Genomic DNA, 19,092 nt, shown 5'->3' with positions numbered 1-19,092 from the left:
GAATGATTAGATTTAAAGTTTCGTATATCAGCTGATGAGTTTCAGTTTGAGTGGTCAAAGGGTGTATGCTTATTGAATTCTTATGTAAAGATTCCCATTCTTTCTATGTATTTTTTTATTTTTTGATGTTTTTCTCTGTACATACAATCCATTCGAGACTTCTAATCTTTAATCTGATTTAAGATCCTTCAACACTACCATCAAACCATCAATCAAAACTATTTAGATTATTATTTTCATCATGGATCCAAGATCGATCAATTTCAATGTCTTACGTCGACATGATTCCAAAATCACATCTATCATCGATTCCACCTCATACGTAGTGATTTATAGATACTTTCATGGAGCATGGTCTAAAACAGGTTTAGAAGGTACTATGTTTATCTTTGAACGTGATGGTGAAGTTCATCAACCTAGATATGGTGTCTTTGTACTCAATCGTCAAGGTTTGGATAATATGTCGCAAGGTCTTTTGCCCGGTTGGGAAGTTGATTTGGATGAAGGTTTGATTATTTGGAGGAATGAAGGCGCTACGGGTGATGCTGATGATGGTATGGATCATCGGGCTATTTCTCTTGATTGATTCTTTTTGTTTTACTCAATTCGGTTGCGGTTTCTTTTTCTAGATATCATTCATGGACTTTGGATTTATGAAGAACAAGATCGTAGTAGGATTGCTGGTGTTATGCAAAGGTATTTGGGTTCTTTACCTTTCTGATGGAATCGAATCGAATCAAATGACTTATCCGATTGCTTTTCATTCGTTCTGGATTAGTTTGATTGATCTTTCGACACCCCAATCTGAACCTGAACCTACTACATCATCACCCCAAGTTTCCTTATCACATCCAGTACCACGTGTCCCCATCATACCTGCAGGACAATCTATTTCCTTAGATCAACTTTTCGGAGTCGGATCAGTTTGTTCTGAACCACCACCACCGACTTCAGATTTACCACATCCGGCTAGTTCTGTGGCTGATTCATCTGAACCTCAAAACGCTTTACCACCTCAACATGTCATGAGTCCAGATCCATCGGATTTGCCTAAAGGAATGCAACTCTTGGATTCCTTGTTTCAGAAAGCTAGTTTGAAAACTCAAACTTCGAATCCATCGATCTCTAGTGCTGATTCGATTGCTCAACAATCTATGGGGATTCATCAAGTTTTACAAACCCAACCGATGTCGCCTCATCCGATTCAAAACCATCCTAGCTCTGGTTCTTCGACTCTTCATCATCATCATCTTCATCATCATCATCGTAGAAACTCATCTGATGAGAATTATAAACCTCAAGCTTATAATGAAGTGAATCGGAATCCGAACCATAAAGCTCATCATCATCAACGAGCTCCTAATTCGAAATCAGGTTCTAGACATAGTAGTGGTGGTTCATCATCACATCCTCGAAGTGAAAAGATGGTAGGACCCAGTTCGAATGGTCAAACTGGTCCATCTCATTATCCTGTACAATCTAATCCTCAATACCAATCTACTCAAGCTGGCTTGGTTTCGGCTTCTCAAACCTCTAATAATGAATCAGCTCATGCAGAAGCACGTCATAATATCCTAAGCCTTTTGGGACATCCGATCGCTACCTCGGCTCCTCATCATCATAATCTACCGGGTCAGATCTCGAACTCAGGAACATGGACTGGAGCGAATGGTGGATCACCTGATAGTATTAGGAGTGGAGGAGGTAATCGAGACGTTTATCAACCATCAAGTTATGGAAGGAATCATCAAGCTAAATATACTTCACATCATCATCATCATCATCCACATCCACAAGAAGGAAACCCGAACCATCGATCACAACAAAACTCACAACATTCATCACCACAACAAACTCATTCACCTCATTCGAATGCTTATTCGAACGCTTCACAACTTGTTCAAACATCATCCCAAGTTCCTAGCTTACAACCTGAACTTGGTTCACCACATCATAGTAGTGCTCATGCTCATGCTCATCATCATCATTTGTCTAGAAACGGAACTCAGTTTCATCAACCACCGCCACAACAAGCAGGACCAACACAAGTGAAAGTTAGAGGAACTCCTCCTAAGCCTCCTTTACCGAATGTACCTGTCCAAAACCGTCAATCACAAGTTTCTGCACCTAACCATGTCTGGAATGAAAATTATCCTAAACGTGCTATGAGTCCGTTAAACCCAGCATCCCAAACCCAATCGCAAACACAAAGATCATCACAACAAGTAGGACCACAGTGGAATGGACAGAGTAATAGAACATCTAATGTTGGAGACTTTCCTGCACCGGTTGTGAATGATTCTTCTAGACCTAGTAGGAGCCATGGTTTACATCCTCAAAGTCTTGCTCATAGTCAGGGGAAAGAAGGAACTGTGTTTGTTAATAAGGTCGTGGCTGAGGTCTTGGATGAGGGATTGGCTGGTAGGGAGTATTTGGAGGTGAATGGAAAGAATAAGAATGGACGTCGGAAGAATGGAAAGCATCAGCATGGACAGAATGGGGATCGGGACGGGGATCGGGACGGGGATGGACAGGATGGGGATGGACAGGATGGGGAAGGGGAAGAAGGGGATGAGGATGAGGAGAATAGGGAAGATGAGGCTTTGGATAAGAAAGAGTTTGTGGGTGGGGTTTTGGAGTTGATTAAGGTTTGTGGATCTTTTTCTTTTTCTTTTCTTTCCTACTTTGGAGTTTGGAGTTTAGAAGATTGATGGGGTTTTTTTGGGGGGGTGTTAGACGAATGGAGCGTTTGTAGATATGCTTTATGCTAGGTATTTGGCTAGGTATGCTGAACGGTATTTGTGAATCAAGCAAGGATTTTTCTTTGGAAGGTTAAGGGTTAGGAGTTTGGATTTAAAGGGCTAAGAGTTTGGATTTGAAGGGGTTTTGGGAATATGTTCTGGAGGGTTTTGGAAAATGTGTTTTGGAGGGTTTGGAATGGGTTTTTTTTGGTTTTTTTGGGATTTGTTTGGTTTGGGAATGAATTAATTTTTTTGGTTTGGTGATTTGGTAAAAAAATTAGTTTGGTAAACTTTGAGAAAAAAAAACATTTGATGAATTTGATAAAATTTTGGTTTCTATGATGTTTTTTTTTTTTGAAAAGAAAAGGAAAGGTGAAAAAGGTTTTGAAACTTTTTTTGGTACCTAGAGGGTTTTTTGGTTTATTAGTTTGATTATTTTGGTTTTGATGTTCTTTATTTTGAAGAAAAGTCTTATGATATCCTTTTTTTTGTAATGTTTTTTTAAAATTGATGTTTGGGTTGGTAGGATTTGGGTTGGGAATGGATGGGTTTTTTGGTTAGGGTAGTTTGATGAAAATTAAAGTTTGGTAATTTATGAGGAAAATTAAAGGTTGGTTATCTTTGAGGAAAGATGTTTGGTGAATTTGATAAGATTTGGTTTCTATGATGTGGTTTTTTTGAAAAGAAAACAAAAGCAAAGAAAGGTAGAAGTTTTATGATAAAGTGTTTGTTCTCTTTTTGGTACCAAGGGTTTTTTTGGTTTATTAGTTTGATTTTTTTTTGATTTTGATGTTCTTTATTTGAAGAAAAGTCTTATGATATCCTTTTTTTTGTAATGTTTTTTTAAAATTGATGTTTGGGTTGGTAGGATTTGGGTTGGGAATGGATGGGTTTTTTGGTTAGGGTAGTTTGATGAAAATTAAAGTTTGGTAATTTATGAGGAAACTTAAAGGTTGGTTATCTTTGAGAAAACATGTTTGATGAATTTGATAAGTTTTGGTTTATAAGATGTGGTTTTTGAAAAGAAAAGAAAAGAAAAGAAAAGAAAAGGTAGAGCTTTTGTAATGAAGTGTTTGTTTTCTTTTTGGTACAAAGGGTTTTTGTGGTTTATTACTTTGATTTCTTTTTGATTTTGATGTTCTTTATTTAAAAAAAGTCTTATGATATCCATTTTTTATAATGTTTTTTGTAAAAATCAAGGTTTGGTTTTGTAGGATTTGGTTTGGGAATGGATGTTTTTTTTTGGTTTGGGGTAGTTTGATGAAAATTAAAGTTTGGTAATTTTTGAGAAAAAAACATTTGGTCATTTTGAATTTTGGTTTATAGGATGTGGTTTTTGAAAAGAAAAGAAAAGGAAAAGAAAGGTAAAACTTTTATTATAAAGTGGTTGTTTTCTTTTTGGTACAAAGGGTTTTTGTGGTTTATTGGTTTGATCAATTTTTGATTTTGATGTTCTTTATTTGAAGAAAAGTCTTATGATATCCATTTTTTTATAATGTTCTTTCTAAAAATCAAGGTTTGGTTTGGTAGGATTTGTTCTACTGTTTTGGGTTTGAGATATGGGGAGGTTTTTGGAATGGTTGGTGAAGAGAAATTTGAAGGGTTTATTAGTTGGAATTGCAAGATTTTTTGAGAGGCAGTTATGAAGTTTTTGGGAGTTTAATGAGGTACTGTGGTAGCTTTTGATTTGTTGAATGGTCTGTGGATGGTAGTGTAAGATATCATAGTTGGAAACATTGGCTTGGCTGTTAAGCTATGACTAGCTTGATCTATGGGTTTATGATACTTCAGTTATGATATACAGGAAAACTCTTACTATGATAATCTAGTCTCTGTAGTGTGGCATAGAGTACATACTAGAAGTGTTTAAGGAAGAGTCATTGGCAAGCTACACTATCAGTATCCTAGTCTACAAGGATATTACAACTTGAGTTACACACAGCTATAATATTGATATATGATCTAGTAGTATGGTGGATATTCATAGTTATCTCAGTGTTGATGGTGATGGGTATGAAGAAGTTTATTAAGAAAGTTACATTTTTGTGAACTTTGGTGTTTTGGGTTTGAGTTTGAATCCAAGACAGGTTTAGAAACTTGAGATCATTGAAAAACTAAGGTATGTCACTCAGAACATTCAGGGCACATTCACTTGTGGATTCTGGTGAGAAATCACATTCTGCAAAATTTAAAGTGTCTATTTGGTGGTATGTGTTTCATTTTTGCATTAAAAAAATTACAGAACATGATTTCTAGTCAGAAATTCCTTAAGTGAACACACCCTTAGTGTGTGTGTTTGTGTGTGTTTTCCAACTTTTTTTTAGTGTTTGTTTGCATAAGAAGTGAAGATAATGAAGGAGGCAAAACCTTTTGATGAAGTTTCTTATGAAGGAATTGGAATAAGAGAAAATAGTGTTGGTTGTGCTAGTCTCAGTGAAACTCACCAAAAGAAAAGAGAAGTGGATGGTCAAAAGAGGGTTTGGCTGATGAAGTTGAACTTCATTTGTGAATGAAATGCTTTTGATTGATTCATTGCTAGTTGCCTTTGTTTTGACACCACAGGAATCATTAAGTATGAAACCCAATTGAGCAAAGTTGCGGTGACCGGGTCCGCAACTTTCTTCAATTGTGGATCTCATTTGCCATACATTTGCCATAGGTTTGCTAGCTTGCCTCAAGCTGCCCTCGAGTCGTCAGAACCACAGTACACCTACATATGTAAAGTAAAAACTGTTTACATATGTAATAGAGCTCATACGGTATGGATTAACCTCAAGAGTCCTTTGTTGGTCTTCCTTGCCAATAACACCACATATCAGTATGCCCAAAAAAGCACGGACTACTTGGAAGGAAAAACATGCATGAAGGAAGCATAGAGCAAGGTACCACTTCATTACCAATGTATGTTGTACTGTAGTTACATATACTGGTTCTGACAACTCAAAGGTAGCTCGAGGCAAGCTAGCAAACATATGGCAAATGTATGGCAAACGAGATCCGTGATTGAAGAAAGTTGTGGACCCGCTCACCACAACTTTGCTCAATTGGGGTTCACACTTAAAAATTCCCGTGGAGTGTATTTCAGTACAGTGTACTACTACAGTTGATTCTCAATGTAAGCATAGAGAGTTTGGTGCAGGAAGTTTCATTCTAGTAAGAAGGTGAGATATAGGCAAAGATCACCATATAAGCATATATCCCGTGGTTTTATGCTTACATGCTGAGTTTTTTAGCATAAGGTTGTATTCTCATATTTAACAAAGACATAGGGCAAGTAGGGTAGAGTAGAAGAGAATGATAAAGTGCTAAGCTTCACATATGAGAAGGAACAGATCAAAGCTTAAGAATCAAGTAATATGTAGAAAAATTGTAGAACACATTGAAAGAAAATATGGAGGCTTGGTTGGGTAAGGGTGACTGTTAGAGATTTTTTTTGAAATTGATGTATGCATGTAAGCATATTCATCCTTGATATGGTAGCAGATGGTTATATGTACACTTTTTCACCTACTTAATAAGCATAAAAAGTGTTTTTGGTAGGTTCATGTATGACCGACTCATTATGCATCAAGGATTTTGTTTTTGTAGTTGCTCTGTTCTGCTTTCCCAAAAAGTCAGTACAAAATTTTCAATACCTCCAGCATGATATGCATGTATACTAGATGCACACATTAAGGATTGACTGTATAGATTAGGTGATGACTATGTTGTGTGAATGTGTGTAAATTTGCTTCTCAGCAACCCAATTTTTTTACAAATTGGGAAAAAAATTACAGCCTGGTAATGTAAAATACTTTCCCCAATTTTTTAGGAAAGGCCGCAAAAATCTTGAACTGAGTTATTGAATCCAAAAAAAGATTTGGTTTGGTTTGTTCAAATTTTAAGACAGCTTCTTTTGAATGATTCAATTTTCTGTGTAACAAAGAGACATTGATTTTCACTAAAACATTTGGTGAAATTTTCAATTGTTTATACTACTTTTCTATTTTCAAGTTCAACTTATTTCAAATGTGGGACAATAAAAAAATCAAAGCAAGCAGAAGTTTAATATAGGTGGTACCTTACTACTTTAATACATGGTTCTTAACAATCAATGAATTTTATCATTTTCTCTTTTCACAAGAATATCTTTGATTGTCTATGTAAGATTTTTCCAGAATGTCAGATTACAGGGCTTCAAAAATTCATGGGATCAAAACATTTTCAGTAGATTCTTGACTTACTCCAGAGTATGCTATGATTGAGTTATTTCAATTTATGTGGGCTTACAAGATATGATGATTTATGTGGGCTTACAAGATATCATGACTTATGTGACTCAATTCCAGATATTTCTGACTTGTTGTTGAATGCATCATATAATCAGAAGATTTCCCTCTGAAAGACAATGATTATTGTTTTATAGAGGATGCCTAGATACTCATGCTGTCTGAAAATCTTCTTGCATGGGTAGCTTTGCTCATGCAGCACAGTCTACACAGAATGCTATTCTGGTCAGAGTAAGAGTGGGGGAGCAAAACTTTAAAGCATGGCGAGATTTGAAACTTGTGACAACCCGTATCTTAGTTTTGTAGTCTTGGATAATTTCTCTTTCGGAAGTGATGCATAAGGCATCTGCGAGGGCACGGCAAACGCGTGGTAAGGTGCTTCATTGAGCACGCATGAGGGCATTTTTTATCAAGTGTTTTTGTCATCCGCTCGCATGGTGAGAGGCTCAGAAGTCAGATGCAGTCAATAGTGTGCGGAGTGAAAAATATCGCCCGTAACGCTCTGCTATACCTATCATGTACGGGAACGAGGAAAACATTGCAAGATGAATTGCTCAAAAAGCTGATTTTACAAAGGTCACGCATCTCCCCTTTGTAATTCAACTAATCTTGGTGCATAGACTACGTATCTCGGGGCAGGATTCCAATCGGAGCAAATCAAAATTCTGCCCTAGCCAGGACCGGAAAGAAAAGAAAACGAGAAGAAAAAATAAGACATGGCTCATGTGTAAACAGTGAACACTGAGGGGGATCATCATATCAATAAAATCATAAGATGAAAATGAAGAAGTAGAGGCATCGGCGTCCTTATGTTGATGTCCTTTGATCAGTTCCTTGTGGGAGGGCTTCAATTCCACGCAGACTGACAACCTACGAGCCAAGAAACATTTGGGTCAGACGACAAAGTGAAGGGAATGATCCTGAAATAGAAAGTAGAACACTTACAAGCGATTTAGGAATACATAGGATCAGACTGACGATAGGCTCACTTCTTGTGAACGGAGCAGTTAGGGCATTGGCAGGCTAAAGTAAAATTGAACAAATGAATCAGTCAAGGACACAAGGAAAATCCGAAATCCAGTTGCGCTCATGATGGGACAAAAGAGAAGATGACCAACAAGCACCGCATCCACAGGCACCAGCGCAAGGATTCATATTTAATTGGATGATGTAGTAAGGGGTTTGTGCAAAGGTTATTTAAAAAGCTGATTTGATTGATTTATTGGCGGGTGAGGAAGAAAAGGAGTGGGGGTAAGAGGAAGCAAGTCCATTTATATAGGCACAGCGGTCACTAGTTTGCAGCGACACCCGCAGCCGAGCTGCAAGACCGGAGGGAGTTACCGGATGCCCGATCAGGTCGGAGGGGAACGTTTAACACTCGTCACAAGTTTGTAGGCGCCACCCTATTTGATTCGTTTCCCTCACAAGTGCCCCTGAGTAAACTTCTGATTTTAGACTTTGATCAATTTAAACCGAGAGTTTTATTTGCACATCTCCACAAAGCAAGCACAGCCTTGCTGCCTTATTACGTAAACAATGATGCACTCAAGTGGCAAACTCACGCCCTTGAGATGCAAGATAAGAAATACTCTCACCAGATAACCCCTTTTATATGATGGTGTTGTACAAAGGGCATTTATTGGTTCAATGTCGTAAGATCATCATTCAATCAACATAACCACGAATCTTTTAGTAACCTGCGTGATCACATACATACATCTCACGCATCAGATCACCTCTTGCAATTATTGTATCATCAGTTTACTCATGATGAATGATTTCATTTTCAATGTTCAGTTCAATCGTCAATCTCACGGTTCACGATGGACCGATGAGTTACGAGAACATGCGGGGCAAGAATTCCATGTTGATCTGTATGGTTTCATGATTGATATCTAAAGGGGCCATATCTAAAGGGAGCTTGTTGGTGAGTCTTACGAGCTGATGCTGATGATTGGCTTTCCAATTCGGCTATGTACCCGTACTTAGGGGTGATAAGGTATGACCAAGCTTGATCATCACACATCCTTGAGCTCGGCCACATGGCATATACAACTCAAAGAAACTTTGCATTGAAAGCAAAGCTTCTTGAACTTTGAAGAAATTCTGGAAGAGGAGCTTCGCGACAGATAGAGACACAATGGTACAATCTACATATGCGGATGTATACTTCGATCACCATCATCTGCTCTCATCAAGCACGTCATTGTATGAGTTTCAGAACAAATATGGCTTCATCTCCTATGATGATCACAGATATGGCCAAAGGGAGGTACATTGTGATTGGTTCTCTGGTGGCAGCTCCTTCAATGATGAGGAACGGCGTACCAATTAGCCGGGATTGCTAGCGCTACACTAGGGATGCCTCAGGAAAGCTTTTAGGAAGGCAGATTGCCATATACTTGAACACTCCTCCTTATTTAGCGCACTGCAATGTCACGCGAGAACTAGGGACTTGAGACAAGTTTACCTCTAGCGGAAAAGCTTATTATATAAAATATTGGGCATTTATAGAGCTGGTTCGAGTAACCAGTTCCGTTCGGAGCCATTGATGCTTTTCTCATGGTGTGTTCTTGTTCAGCTCAACTGAACGTTTTCGGCCAATTCCTGCGTTACATCACAATACATATCTGGGCTATTGGGAGCACGCCGTTCAAAAGATGAGTCTCCAGTGGCCTGAAGAAGTGCTCTTTACATTGCCTGTACTTGAGTGTTTTCCAGTGTGGTATGTTGTCAAACATAACAGCAAGTTAGGCGAGCTAAAAAAACCATCAGACGGGCTACTTATAATGGTATGCTTATCTCGTGTGCACATAAATCTTCGGCGATGGGCGCCAAGTACTGCACCGTCACGCGTGAGATGAAGAGATCAATTGGCACAATGCTTGCTTTTACATAATACTGTCTTTCCTCATAAATCTCAGAGTCACAAACAAAAACCGAACAAGGAGAATATCAAACATCGGTATATTTTCCCGCCTGACCATCATAACAATAGCGAGAAAAGCAATCGGCACATAGTCCAACCCGTCTTTTTTTAGCGCGAGCCCGAGCTCGATCGACCACCGCGCAAGCCAAGCAACCACTCCAAAGAGGATCTTTGGTGAAGGCGAGCTGTGTAGATGAGTCCAGAACAGCCAAACTGGTAGCACGCGAGAGCTAGTCGTTGGAGTTCAGTACAGGGCGATTTGGGGAACCAAGAAAAAGATTTAAATCTCACCTCGAGTGCTGCAGTTTGGACCTTGGGAACTGGTGGTGCGTTGGGGATGTAAATGATTAATGGAGTTCCAGGAAGATCTGTGCAGCCTACGAAACTTGGTCGGGTGCGATGCAATCTGGAGACGTTCTTCACATCTGGAAATGGGTAGGCCTTGTTCGGAAATATCCGGGAGCGCTGTGCAGTAGCCAACAGGGCGTCTCCAGTGGGGTAGCCCATATCGAGGTCATCGCTCTGTGAAATTCGAGAGTAGCCAAGTCAAATTCCTTCATAGACTTGTTATAAAATCCGGAACCAAGAGTCACCAACGCACCGCATCAAGTGCTAAAATGACATCGACCTTTCGAGCAGGTACCAACAACGGCGCAAATGGCAGATTCTCTAGATGGACAAAGATAGAACTCATAAGCACTCTACCCGGGCCAAAATTCAGTCGATGATACCCGCACCTCCTCCAAATTCTCCATCGAAAAGGCCGAGATATTCAGAATTTTGATCAAGGTATTCATCGGTACCTAGGCCTGTACGACGTACAAGAAAGACTTTAGTGTGCAGCTTTAAGTTGATCAGCCAGTAGAAGCTGAAATCGTACCTTTGAAGGGATTAGGAACGAGCGATAGAAAACCTTCAATACGCGGTAAAATGGGGAAGTATCCCTTAGTTGAGAGTGCACCGAGTAAATTATCAGCTTTTTTCAAGACATTGGCAGAAGCGGCCACCATGAAACCCAAGTTGTCATAATTCTTCACACAGTCTTTGCGGCCTGGTTGAGACCCAAGATAGGCTGTGTCAATAAATGTGGCTAGGTTGGAATCCCACGAACCCACTTGTGAGAAAAAGATCATAGGTGATATCAGGAAGAGCTCCTCCGCATCAAAAGGCATGGCTATGATTTGAGTACGCACCTTCGAACATGCTGAACTCGTATTGGTTATTGGTTATTGGTACTGCAGCCCCCTGTAGGATATTGTCTCGTCCCTCTCCAGGTGATTCCGCTATTGAGGTGATCAGTGCCAAAGGTTGCGAATAGTTTCGAAGAGTCGGGCTGTCATAGATATTGGAACCCGTCAGCCTCATCCACCAGAAACACATCGATATTCAATACGAACACTGCTCGAGCTAGAGAGCTCAACGTTTCCGCTTGCCCATGGGGCGCGCCAGGATCGAAATAATTCTCGTGGCTGGTCCCGTTTACATAGTGATATGCGAGAATCCTAGCGTACATATCGGCCAGACTGACTTTGAACCCAGCAGCAGCTTTCTCTTCAACATCCCCCGAAATCTCTGCCCACCAGAGACCATCCTGTGCCAGGTTAAGAGCCCCTGGCTGTAAATAACGAGACGATCAGACCTTATTTGCCGGAGTGTTATGGCTGCTGGAAGCAAAAATTCCTTACAGTTATGTAACTAATATCAGTTAACCAGCCTCTGGTGCTGCCGATGAAAGCGTCTGACTCTTCAGGAACGACTCGTGGGTCTCGAGGTCCCAGTGACAACTCATACATATCGGGGAAATTGGCTTGTGCTAGAGACTGCAGCAACCATGAGAAATAGATAGTAAAATACTCTTAATATATGAATACTTACCATGACCAGACAAGCTGCCCCACTAAGTCCCGTAATATAGTCGAATGCCTGGAGCAATCCACCTACAAGGAACCGATACCAAGAATCATTTCATTATTTGTATCGTAAGAGTCATCTGTAGGACACATACCTGTTCCAACTTTTACAGAAGTACTGTTACGACCATCAAGTGCATTCAGAACACCAGCGCCAAAGTAGCTAGCCCGAAGTCCACCTCCGGAGACTGCAACTGACACGTGTGGTCTATCGATGTTGTCTCCGCGTAGGATCTTGCTCACATATCGTGGTAGTCGACGGGATCGGCTTCGTAGGGAGTTTTCAACATTTGATAGGTAGGCACGATAGGCTCCAGGTATAACTTTCTGTCTCCTTTGTTCCATGTAATAGGCTTCTTTATCCCCAAGTCTTTGGTTCCTTCTTTCCACTGTTCCCGCGTATCTCATGAACGACCCTGAAGGACATTTGGTACGTATCGGAGCATAAGAATGTGCTGGGGTTTGAGTATGGCAAATGAGCGTAGAAGAAAATAAGATCAAAAGAGTTATGTAAAAATATGAGAGCATATCAAGAGTGGTCGAGATTCAGTTGAAGTTGAATTTCCCAATAATGATAGAAGTGAAAATAAAAAGATTGTATATGGAGAATTAAGAGTTGAACTCGGGTGGAGGTAGCTATCCAGGATTTCAGTACAAAAAAAATGTGAGCGTGGCTAAACAAGGTGAATCATTTCACATGGGAAGTGTGGTTCGGATGTTATGATTTTATAGCAAGCCCATGAAAGGGTTTTTCACCCCGTCATCTGCAAAAAAGTTGATTCTCATTATGACTGAGTTTGATTACTAACTAAACGAATCTTACCTTCATACGAAATGACTTCACCAGGGAACCAACGCGATCGACTTCCTTTGCGTAGCCAGGCCTTGTGCATGGCCACCCCACACCCAAAGTTTTACACGGAAGGCACCTCAAGAGGTCGGCTGTCGCACCAAGTTCTACTGGCGGGAATCACTCAGCAATCTGGATTGATAGGATTAGATCCACCATTGGAAAGAAACTATGGCGGTATGTATGTGGAGTGAGTCCTTCTAGTACTCGACAGCACACTGATACACAACGAATGCGACCGAGTGGGTTGCATGCTCATTCAACTTTGATTTAGACCCGATCAATGGGGTTTTCGATGTGTAAAGCTCAATTTGTTTTCAACTGCGGAATTCCAAAATCAACCTCACCAAACCTCCGGACATCCCGCTGAACCACTCCCAACCTGAAGGCAACACTGCAACTTCAAAAGCATCTTCAACTTTGTGCATACCGCGCATGTCCGAACTGCACTGGATTTGACTCGCCCTGCAACCGGATCCGATGGACCTTAGGTTCTCTCAGCCTCAGGGCCAAGGTTATCAGGTGTGATGTAGTAGGTATTACTTACAATTTTTGTTCGCGAACCCTCGATTAGCGATTGCACGTGAATAGATCCTGAGTCTTAAGCTGTCAAAAATCATCATCTGGATCAATGGAGCTTGTGTCGCAAGGAGGTTTGCTTGATGAACTCCACTTCGCAGAAATATCGACTACATACGAATCAAACTTCCGAGGCTTGATTCAAATATCTACACTCAGATCTCGCAAATAGATATTGATGGGTATCGTGCGATCGTCTTTTGTTCCGCATTCGCCTCCTGTTGTTCACTGAGCAGTCGAAGGAGGGACTTCAATAGACGCTTACCTATCTGAGGCGTATTGTACAGCATTTTCTAGAGTGTGATGATACATCATCAATTTTGAGAAGTGGATGTTAAAGGTGTTAAGGCAGTCGACGTGTTGCAGCACCCTGCAATGACTGTGAGAAGTACCTTTTGCAATTTCCTCCTGTGCGTATGATGGAATATTCTGATTGTCGTGGTATTTGACTGACTGTTGTAGCATCAAGCACACTTTCTTACTTGTATGTACCTCACAGCCGCCGGACCTTCGGTAGCACTGATGAGTCCTGATGAGTTCTACTTGTGAGGACTTTTTTCGCGCCTTAGCCCGTAGTGGCAGTTGCTAGAGCGGGCCTGCTAAAACACAAAAATTCAAAGTCAACCTCCTAAAGCCTGAAGTGCGACTTTTCTCAATGCGTACTCGGGAGAAACCCACCCTGCATAACCATAGATATTGGAACAGTGGGATCCTTGGTGCAATCATGATGGTATGAAGACACAGTTCATGGATAAACTTAATTAAGTTCATGGACCTCTAAATATCAGCAACAACTTTCATCATAGGGTACACAGAAGAGCTGAGTGAAGAAACCTCCTTGTCCGACTCCCATGAAAATATGAGCTTCCTTTCTTCTTTTTCACCCCGTTGCACCTGTTCTTGAAACCCGACTCAAAAGAAGTTGTACTCCTTAGCCAAATCCCCAGAGCATCCACGTATCAAATTCAATGTCAGTAAGACTCACAAATCAAAGAGAGATCGCCTTCAAAGATGCACCGATTTTGGTCTCGTGCTAACCTACAGTGAATCCTCGGGCATATCCGGGCCGGGTGATAGCCCTATGCACACCACAACAGACACCGCGGGAATTAACTCGTTTGAAACCCGATTGAGCGGAATTTCGGTGTCCGGGTTCGAAATTTCCTCAAATCGAGAAACTTGTTCACAACTCGTTAGCATTACGTTCGCCGATTTCCCTCGAGTACACTACTACATACACATACACAGCACTTTCAAAACCTCCAATTCCAACCGTCCAAGTATCTCACCCCTTATCATGTCCCCACCCAACTCCTTTCTTTTTTTTTGGTTGATCAAGGCTTGACAAATGAAGGTGAAGGTGAGGAATGGTGAAAGGTTGTTGTTGTATCATGTGACTGTACATACACGGGGCCAGCAGAGTACAGGGTACAGCCCGAGGGAAATTGGCAAACCTATTGCTAACGAGTTGTGAACGAGTTTCTTGATTGCAGGAAATTTCAAACCCGGACACCAAAATTTCACTCAATCGGGTTTCAAACGAGTTAATTCCCGCGGTGAGACTGCCACGACGATCGTCATATGTAATACTGCGCGCTGCGTCAACGGCAAGGTTGAAATTGTCGGCTCGGATGGTGGTCATCATCTCGGTGCAGAACGCCTTGGATGAAGCAAGAAAGTCTAAAAAGTCAACATTTCAAGCGAATCGAATACATAGTCTCATCAAACAAACAAATCGACTGAGCGAAGACCTAACGAAAGACTTGGGGCATCGTTTCCCATGGAATCAGGACCTACTCCTCCAGAGCCTATTACCAGTACCCCACCGCCATCATCAAGCTCACCAGACACGAAGAAGACAAGTCGAATACGATCTCAATGGAACCGGTTGTCATCATCTCGAATAGGTCAAGGTGCTAGACTCACCTATACGTGGAGGCGGTTAGTGGAAGACTTATCGAATCATTGAAAAAGAAAGAAAGTCCAACGACTCCTGACATTCTTCAACAGGCCTATCCTCTTTGGTGTAGGTGTGAGCGTATTTATTGGTCGTTACTATTATTCAAAATATCAAGCCGCTAAGCGTGACTTCATTCAACCAGGTTAGATTTCTTCCTGAAGCTCGTTGAGAAACCCCTTCATAAAAAAGTCATCGAGGATTTCTATTCAAAAACCATGGGTATCCAGATTTGACTGACGAAAGTTGTGTTTTATGTATTTTGAACAGATACTTATTTGGTTTGGAGGTTATATGATGGTGCTGTTGTGGAGGTGAGTAAAAAACCCTTTTAAGGATCAACAGTGCAGCAAAAACTGACGTTCTGTGTCGTGGCCTTGAAGTACCCATCCAACCAAACTAATCTGAGCATGCTCCTGGGCTCGAGCGGCGAGGGATCTGAGCCTCCAAGAGTGTAAGAATCTCATCCAGACAATTTCAAAACTCATCAAGATCTTGGTTTCTCCTGACTGATAAAACTTCCCATTTTTACTGTGTACTAAAGTATGACGTTATATGATGCAGTCAGGACGCTCCAGTTCGTCCAAGCTGATGATCGAATCGTCAGTGACTTTCCCCTCATGAACTATACGCATTTCAAAAATTGACCCCGATCGCCCACTATATCATATCAATCTAGATAGGACTAATAGCCGACATGTCATCCACCAATGCACCTACCGTTAGCCAAAATATTCCATTAGGTCTTGCACAAATTGAAGAATTACAGGAAGCTTTGAATGAGTTGAAGGCAGAAAAAGAAAGACGTCTAGGAGCTGGAAAGTTCAAGACGATAGCCTTTACTGAGACTTTCAGAAGCCAGGCTGAGTATGCTATGGCTAGTGGGTTTGATGAGGTAATTTTCATTCTTCTTCATTGAACTCAACCAATTTGAACTCATACTTATGCCATGTGTGAATTCTGTATGACAGATTTATTGTCAACCTAGCGGAGAAATCCCTTTGGTCGGAATCAATAGTACCGTCACCTTTTACTCACGTTTACTGAATTGGCTTGGAATCAAAGTTCATGCAGAGGCTAGGACTGATTACAAATCCATGGTGCGTCTTGTTTCATCAATCATTCGAGGTAGGACTATGTCAATTAATAACTCTCTCCTGCGTGGTTGCTTCTCGCGCTTCAGGTTGCGCCGTACACACAGGAGCAATTCACAGTGAAGTCTACAATCCTAAACTATTCGCCTTTCTTTCCTTTCAAAGGCACGGTCAAACTGATTCAGAAGTCTCCCTTTAGACACCGCAAGCTGAGAATCACTCCGAACTATTAGAAGACCTTAACAGAAATATGTTATCGTTGATTGCAATGAACCGATTCCGGAATGAGCTATCTGAACAGCGCCCAAGAGACCCAAAAGAGATGGGAAGCCTAACAGAGAGGATGAAAACATATAGTAAAAAAGGTCCTTTGATGGCTCATGAAGCTATCGAAATGGGTTTAATCTCTGGAACTACTTATAAAGAAGAATTATTTGAAAAAGTCATGTTTGGTAAAGATGCTGTGGTAGTAGATGAACTTGGTGAAGTTTTACAAGGAATCGATAAGATTAATGCGATCAAAGACGAAATCAAAAAGAAAACCAAAGGTTTCTTTCATTATCACCGAGTATGTTTTTTCTGGTTTTACGTCTTCACTACGTTTTTCAGGCTGACCGGGGTTTTGAAATTATACAGATAATGGATCGGATCTCACAGCGGAAATTTAAGGACGAAGTACTGAATGTTGGGGTCGTATATGTCCTAGGGACAATTGGGGATGTCGGAGAGTCAGTCAACGTTATCATTAAGCCCATCAGCTTGGTCATAAAACTGATCTCACTTTGCTCGTCTTGCAACTAAAGATTCGGGACTGGAGCAATTGTCAAAGGTCTGAAGGAAGCTGCCGAAGACGATAGCATTGGTGCTGTTGTCCTGAGGATTGATAGTGGTGGGGGTGGAGTAGTTGAGAGTGATACGATTTGGGGGGCTGTAAAGGAGCTCAGATCAAGAGGCAAACCGGTGATTGCCAGTTTTGGAAATGCGGCGGCCAGTGGCGGGTATCTTATCGCTACCCATGCTGATAGCATCTTTGCAATGCGTGAGTGAGAGTAATTTCAAATACTTGTAGGTTCCTGATTTTATGATACAACAACACTCATCACTCTTCAATATATCGGTATATTTGTGCATGTTCATTTTAGCATCTACCATCACTGGTTCGATTGGAGTGGCATCTCTCAGGCCCACTATCATGCCATCCTTTTTCGAGCGGTTAAAGCTTACCACACAGTCCTTCTTCACCGGTTCACAGGCTCTCTCGATTTACCATGAATTAGGAGACGAAGCCATGAGTCGACACAAGACACACATCGATTTGGCTTACGCAGACTTCAAAGGTCGAGTTTGTGATGGTCGTCAAATCTCGACAGAGTTGATCGAGAAATTGGCTGGTGGTCGAGTCTACACAGGTTTAAAGGCATGGACTCTGGCTGAGGACTCACATCGACAAGTCACAGAGGAGAAGCAGCAGTCAGAAACTCTAGCAGTCGAGCCTAAGCAGGAGTCGGACGTTAACTCGGTTTCAAATGTGGATGCTGTGACAAATCTTGACTCTGCTGATAACCAGCCCCATATCGATATCAAACATCCAACATCATTGATACCTCCGGACAGCGAATTACTAGCCTCATCTGTGGATCGACTGTCAGAAGGATCAGCGAGCTCGGAGACCTCTGATATTCAGAACGGAGAGCCTGCTGAACCTGGACCACTTGGTCGCGGAATCATCGATGGGATCGGTGGTATTCGAGACGCGGCTATCCATGGTGTTGAACTTTACTTGGCGAGATTATTAAGTACGAAACAAGATATGGAACCAGATAAATCTCCAGCCGAAATCCTACAAGACCTTTTACCAGGAGTTCCATACAAAACTAATGAAGAAGGTCATCTGATGATGTCATTTGATATTCGTTTGAAGAAATGTAAGTTCTGTCTATATATTAGATACGGAGTTAGGAGTCGTGTTTACTGATCTACATTTTTGTATCAAACTTCCTTGATCAGTTCCTGTTCATAAATCATTCTGGGAACAACTTAGTGCTGCTTCTAAAAAAGGAGATGGTATTGAACTCTCGATGGGATCATTAAGTGCGACTGTGAAGCATGCATTTGTGAATTGGATGGCTGGAGCAGTTTTACAAGCTGTTGAAACTGAAGGATTAGATATGTTTGGTATGCAAGCATCAGATCTCAGACAATTGAAAAAGTTAATGAAAGATTCAAGACAAGATGGAAAATCAAGTTCGATCAGAGCTGAATTACCACCTTTTACTTTTCAATGATTGATTACTTATGACAATGAATGATTTGATTAATCATTGAAGAGTTTTTTGTTTGTTAGATTGCATTGGTTTCGCAAAGTTTGATTATGTAAACTCGCCTTCGTACATCTTTCTTCTTGGTTGAAGAACAAACCTAGAAAACTTTGAATTCTCAGATGTCTTTTTTTGATGATGAGCTTGTTCTTCTTGTTCATATAGACTTGAGCTATTATTAGTCTTTCAAAAATTAGTAATTCTATTTACCCCTTCTCTGCAGTGTAAGCAATTGAAAATCAGTTGAGTTTTCTGAAGAGATAGAGATGGTTTATTATTGTGATAGGAATCTGGGATGATTTGCTTATGATACTTTTGAAGATGTTCATTTGGGAACAGAGCTGAGGTCTATTTAGTTACACTCACTGTACTAAGGGAAAATCTGAGCCTTTTCATACAAATGATGAGTTTTGGGACTGAAAGTGATTGGATCATATCTGAAAATG

The 19,092-nt window shown here is 40.9% G+C and overlaps 3 protein-coding genes across 3 annotated transcripts; 2 read left to right on the top strand and 1 right to left on the bottom strand.

Annotated features, from left to right (window-relative positions):
• Positions 1-241: 241 nt before the first annotated feature.
• On the top strand, positions 242-2,805 carry MELLADRAFT_94936 (uncharacterized protein; the record flags this gene model as incomplete). Its single annotated transcript, XM_007417635.1, has 4 exons — positions 242-554; positions 630-696; positions 779-2,648; positions 2,737-2,805. 4 exons carry the CDS (start codon positions 242-244, stop codon positions 2,803-2,805), a joined length of 2,319 nt encoding a protein of 772 aa, XP_007417697.1.
• A 7,159-nt stretch (positions 2,806-9,964) lies between these two features.
• On the bottom strand, positions 9,965-12,376 carry MELLADRAFT_94935 (uncharacterized protein; the record flags this gene model as incomplete). The annotated part of the gene is made up of 9 exons (XM_007417634.1): positions 9,965-10,168; positions 10,230-10,460; positions 10,540-10,607; positions 10,819-11,052; positions 11,132-11,271; positions 11,336-11,553; positions 11,624-11,758; positions 11,814-11,875; positions 11,944-12,376. 9 exons carry the CDS (start codon positions 12,374-12,376, stop codon positions 9,965-9,967), a joined length of 1,725 nt encoding a protein of 574 aa, XP_007417696.1.
• A 2,583-nt stretch (positions 12,377-14,959) lies between these two features.
• On the top strand, positions 14,960-18,901 carry MELLADRAFT_118378 (putative protease IV sppA; the record flags this gene model as incomplete). The annotated part of the gene is made up of 12 exons (XM_007417670.1): positions 14,960-15,218; positions 15,288-15,379; positions 15,505-15,548; positions 15,618-15,688; positions 15,779-15,836; positions 15,914-16,129; positions 16,206-16,334; positions 16,528-16,896; positions 16,965-17,056; positions 17,132-17,367; positions 17,471-18,253; positions 18,336-18,901. 12 exons carry the CDS (start codon positions 15,058-15,060, stop codon positions 18,611-18,613), a joined length of 2,529 nt encoding a protein of 842 aa, XP_007417732.1.
• Between the last annotated feature and the right edge of the window lie 191 nt (positions 18,902-19,092).

The sequence above is a fragment of the Melampsora larici-populina genome (assembly GCF_000204055.1).
Source record: "Melampsora larici-populina 98AG31 unplaced genomic scaffold MELLAscaffold_76, whole genome shotgun sequence".
In the NCBI taxonomy this organism is placed as follows: Eukaryota; Fungi; Basidiomycota; class Pucciniomycetes; order Pucciniales; family Melampsoraceae; genus Melampsora; species Melampsora laricis-populina.
The sequence above is the reverse complement of the archived record's forward strand: the minus strand, read 5'-3'. Positions and strand labels throughout refer to the sequence as shown.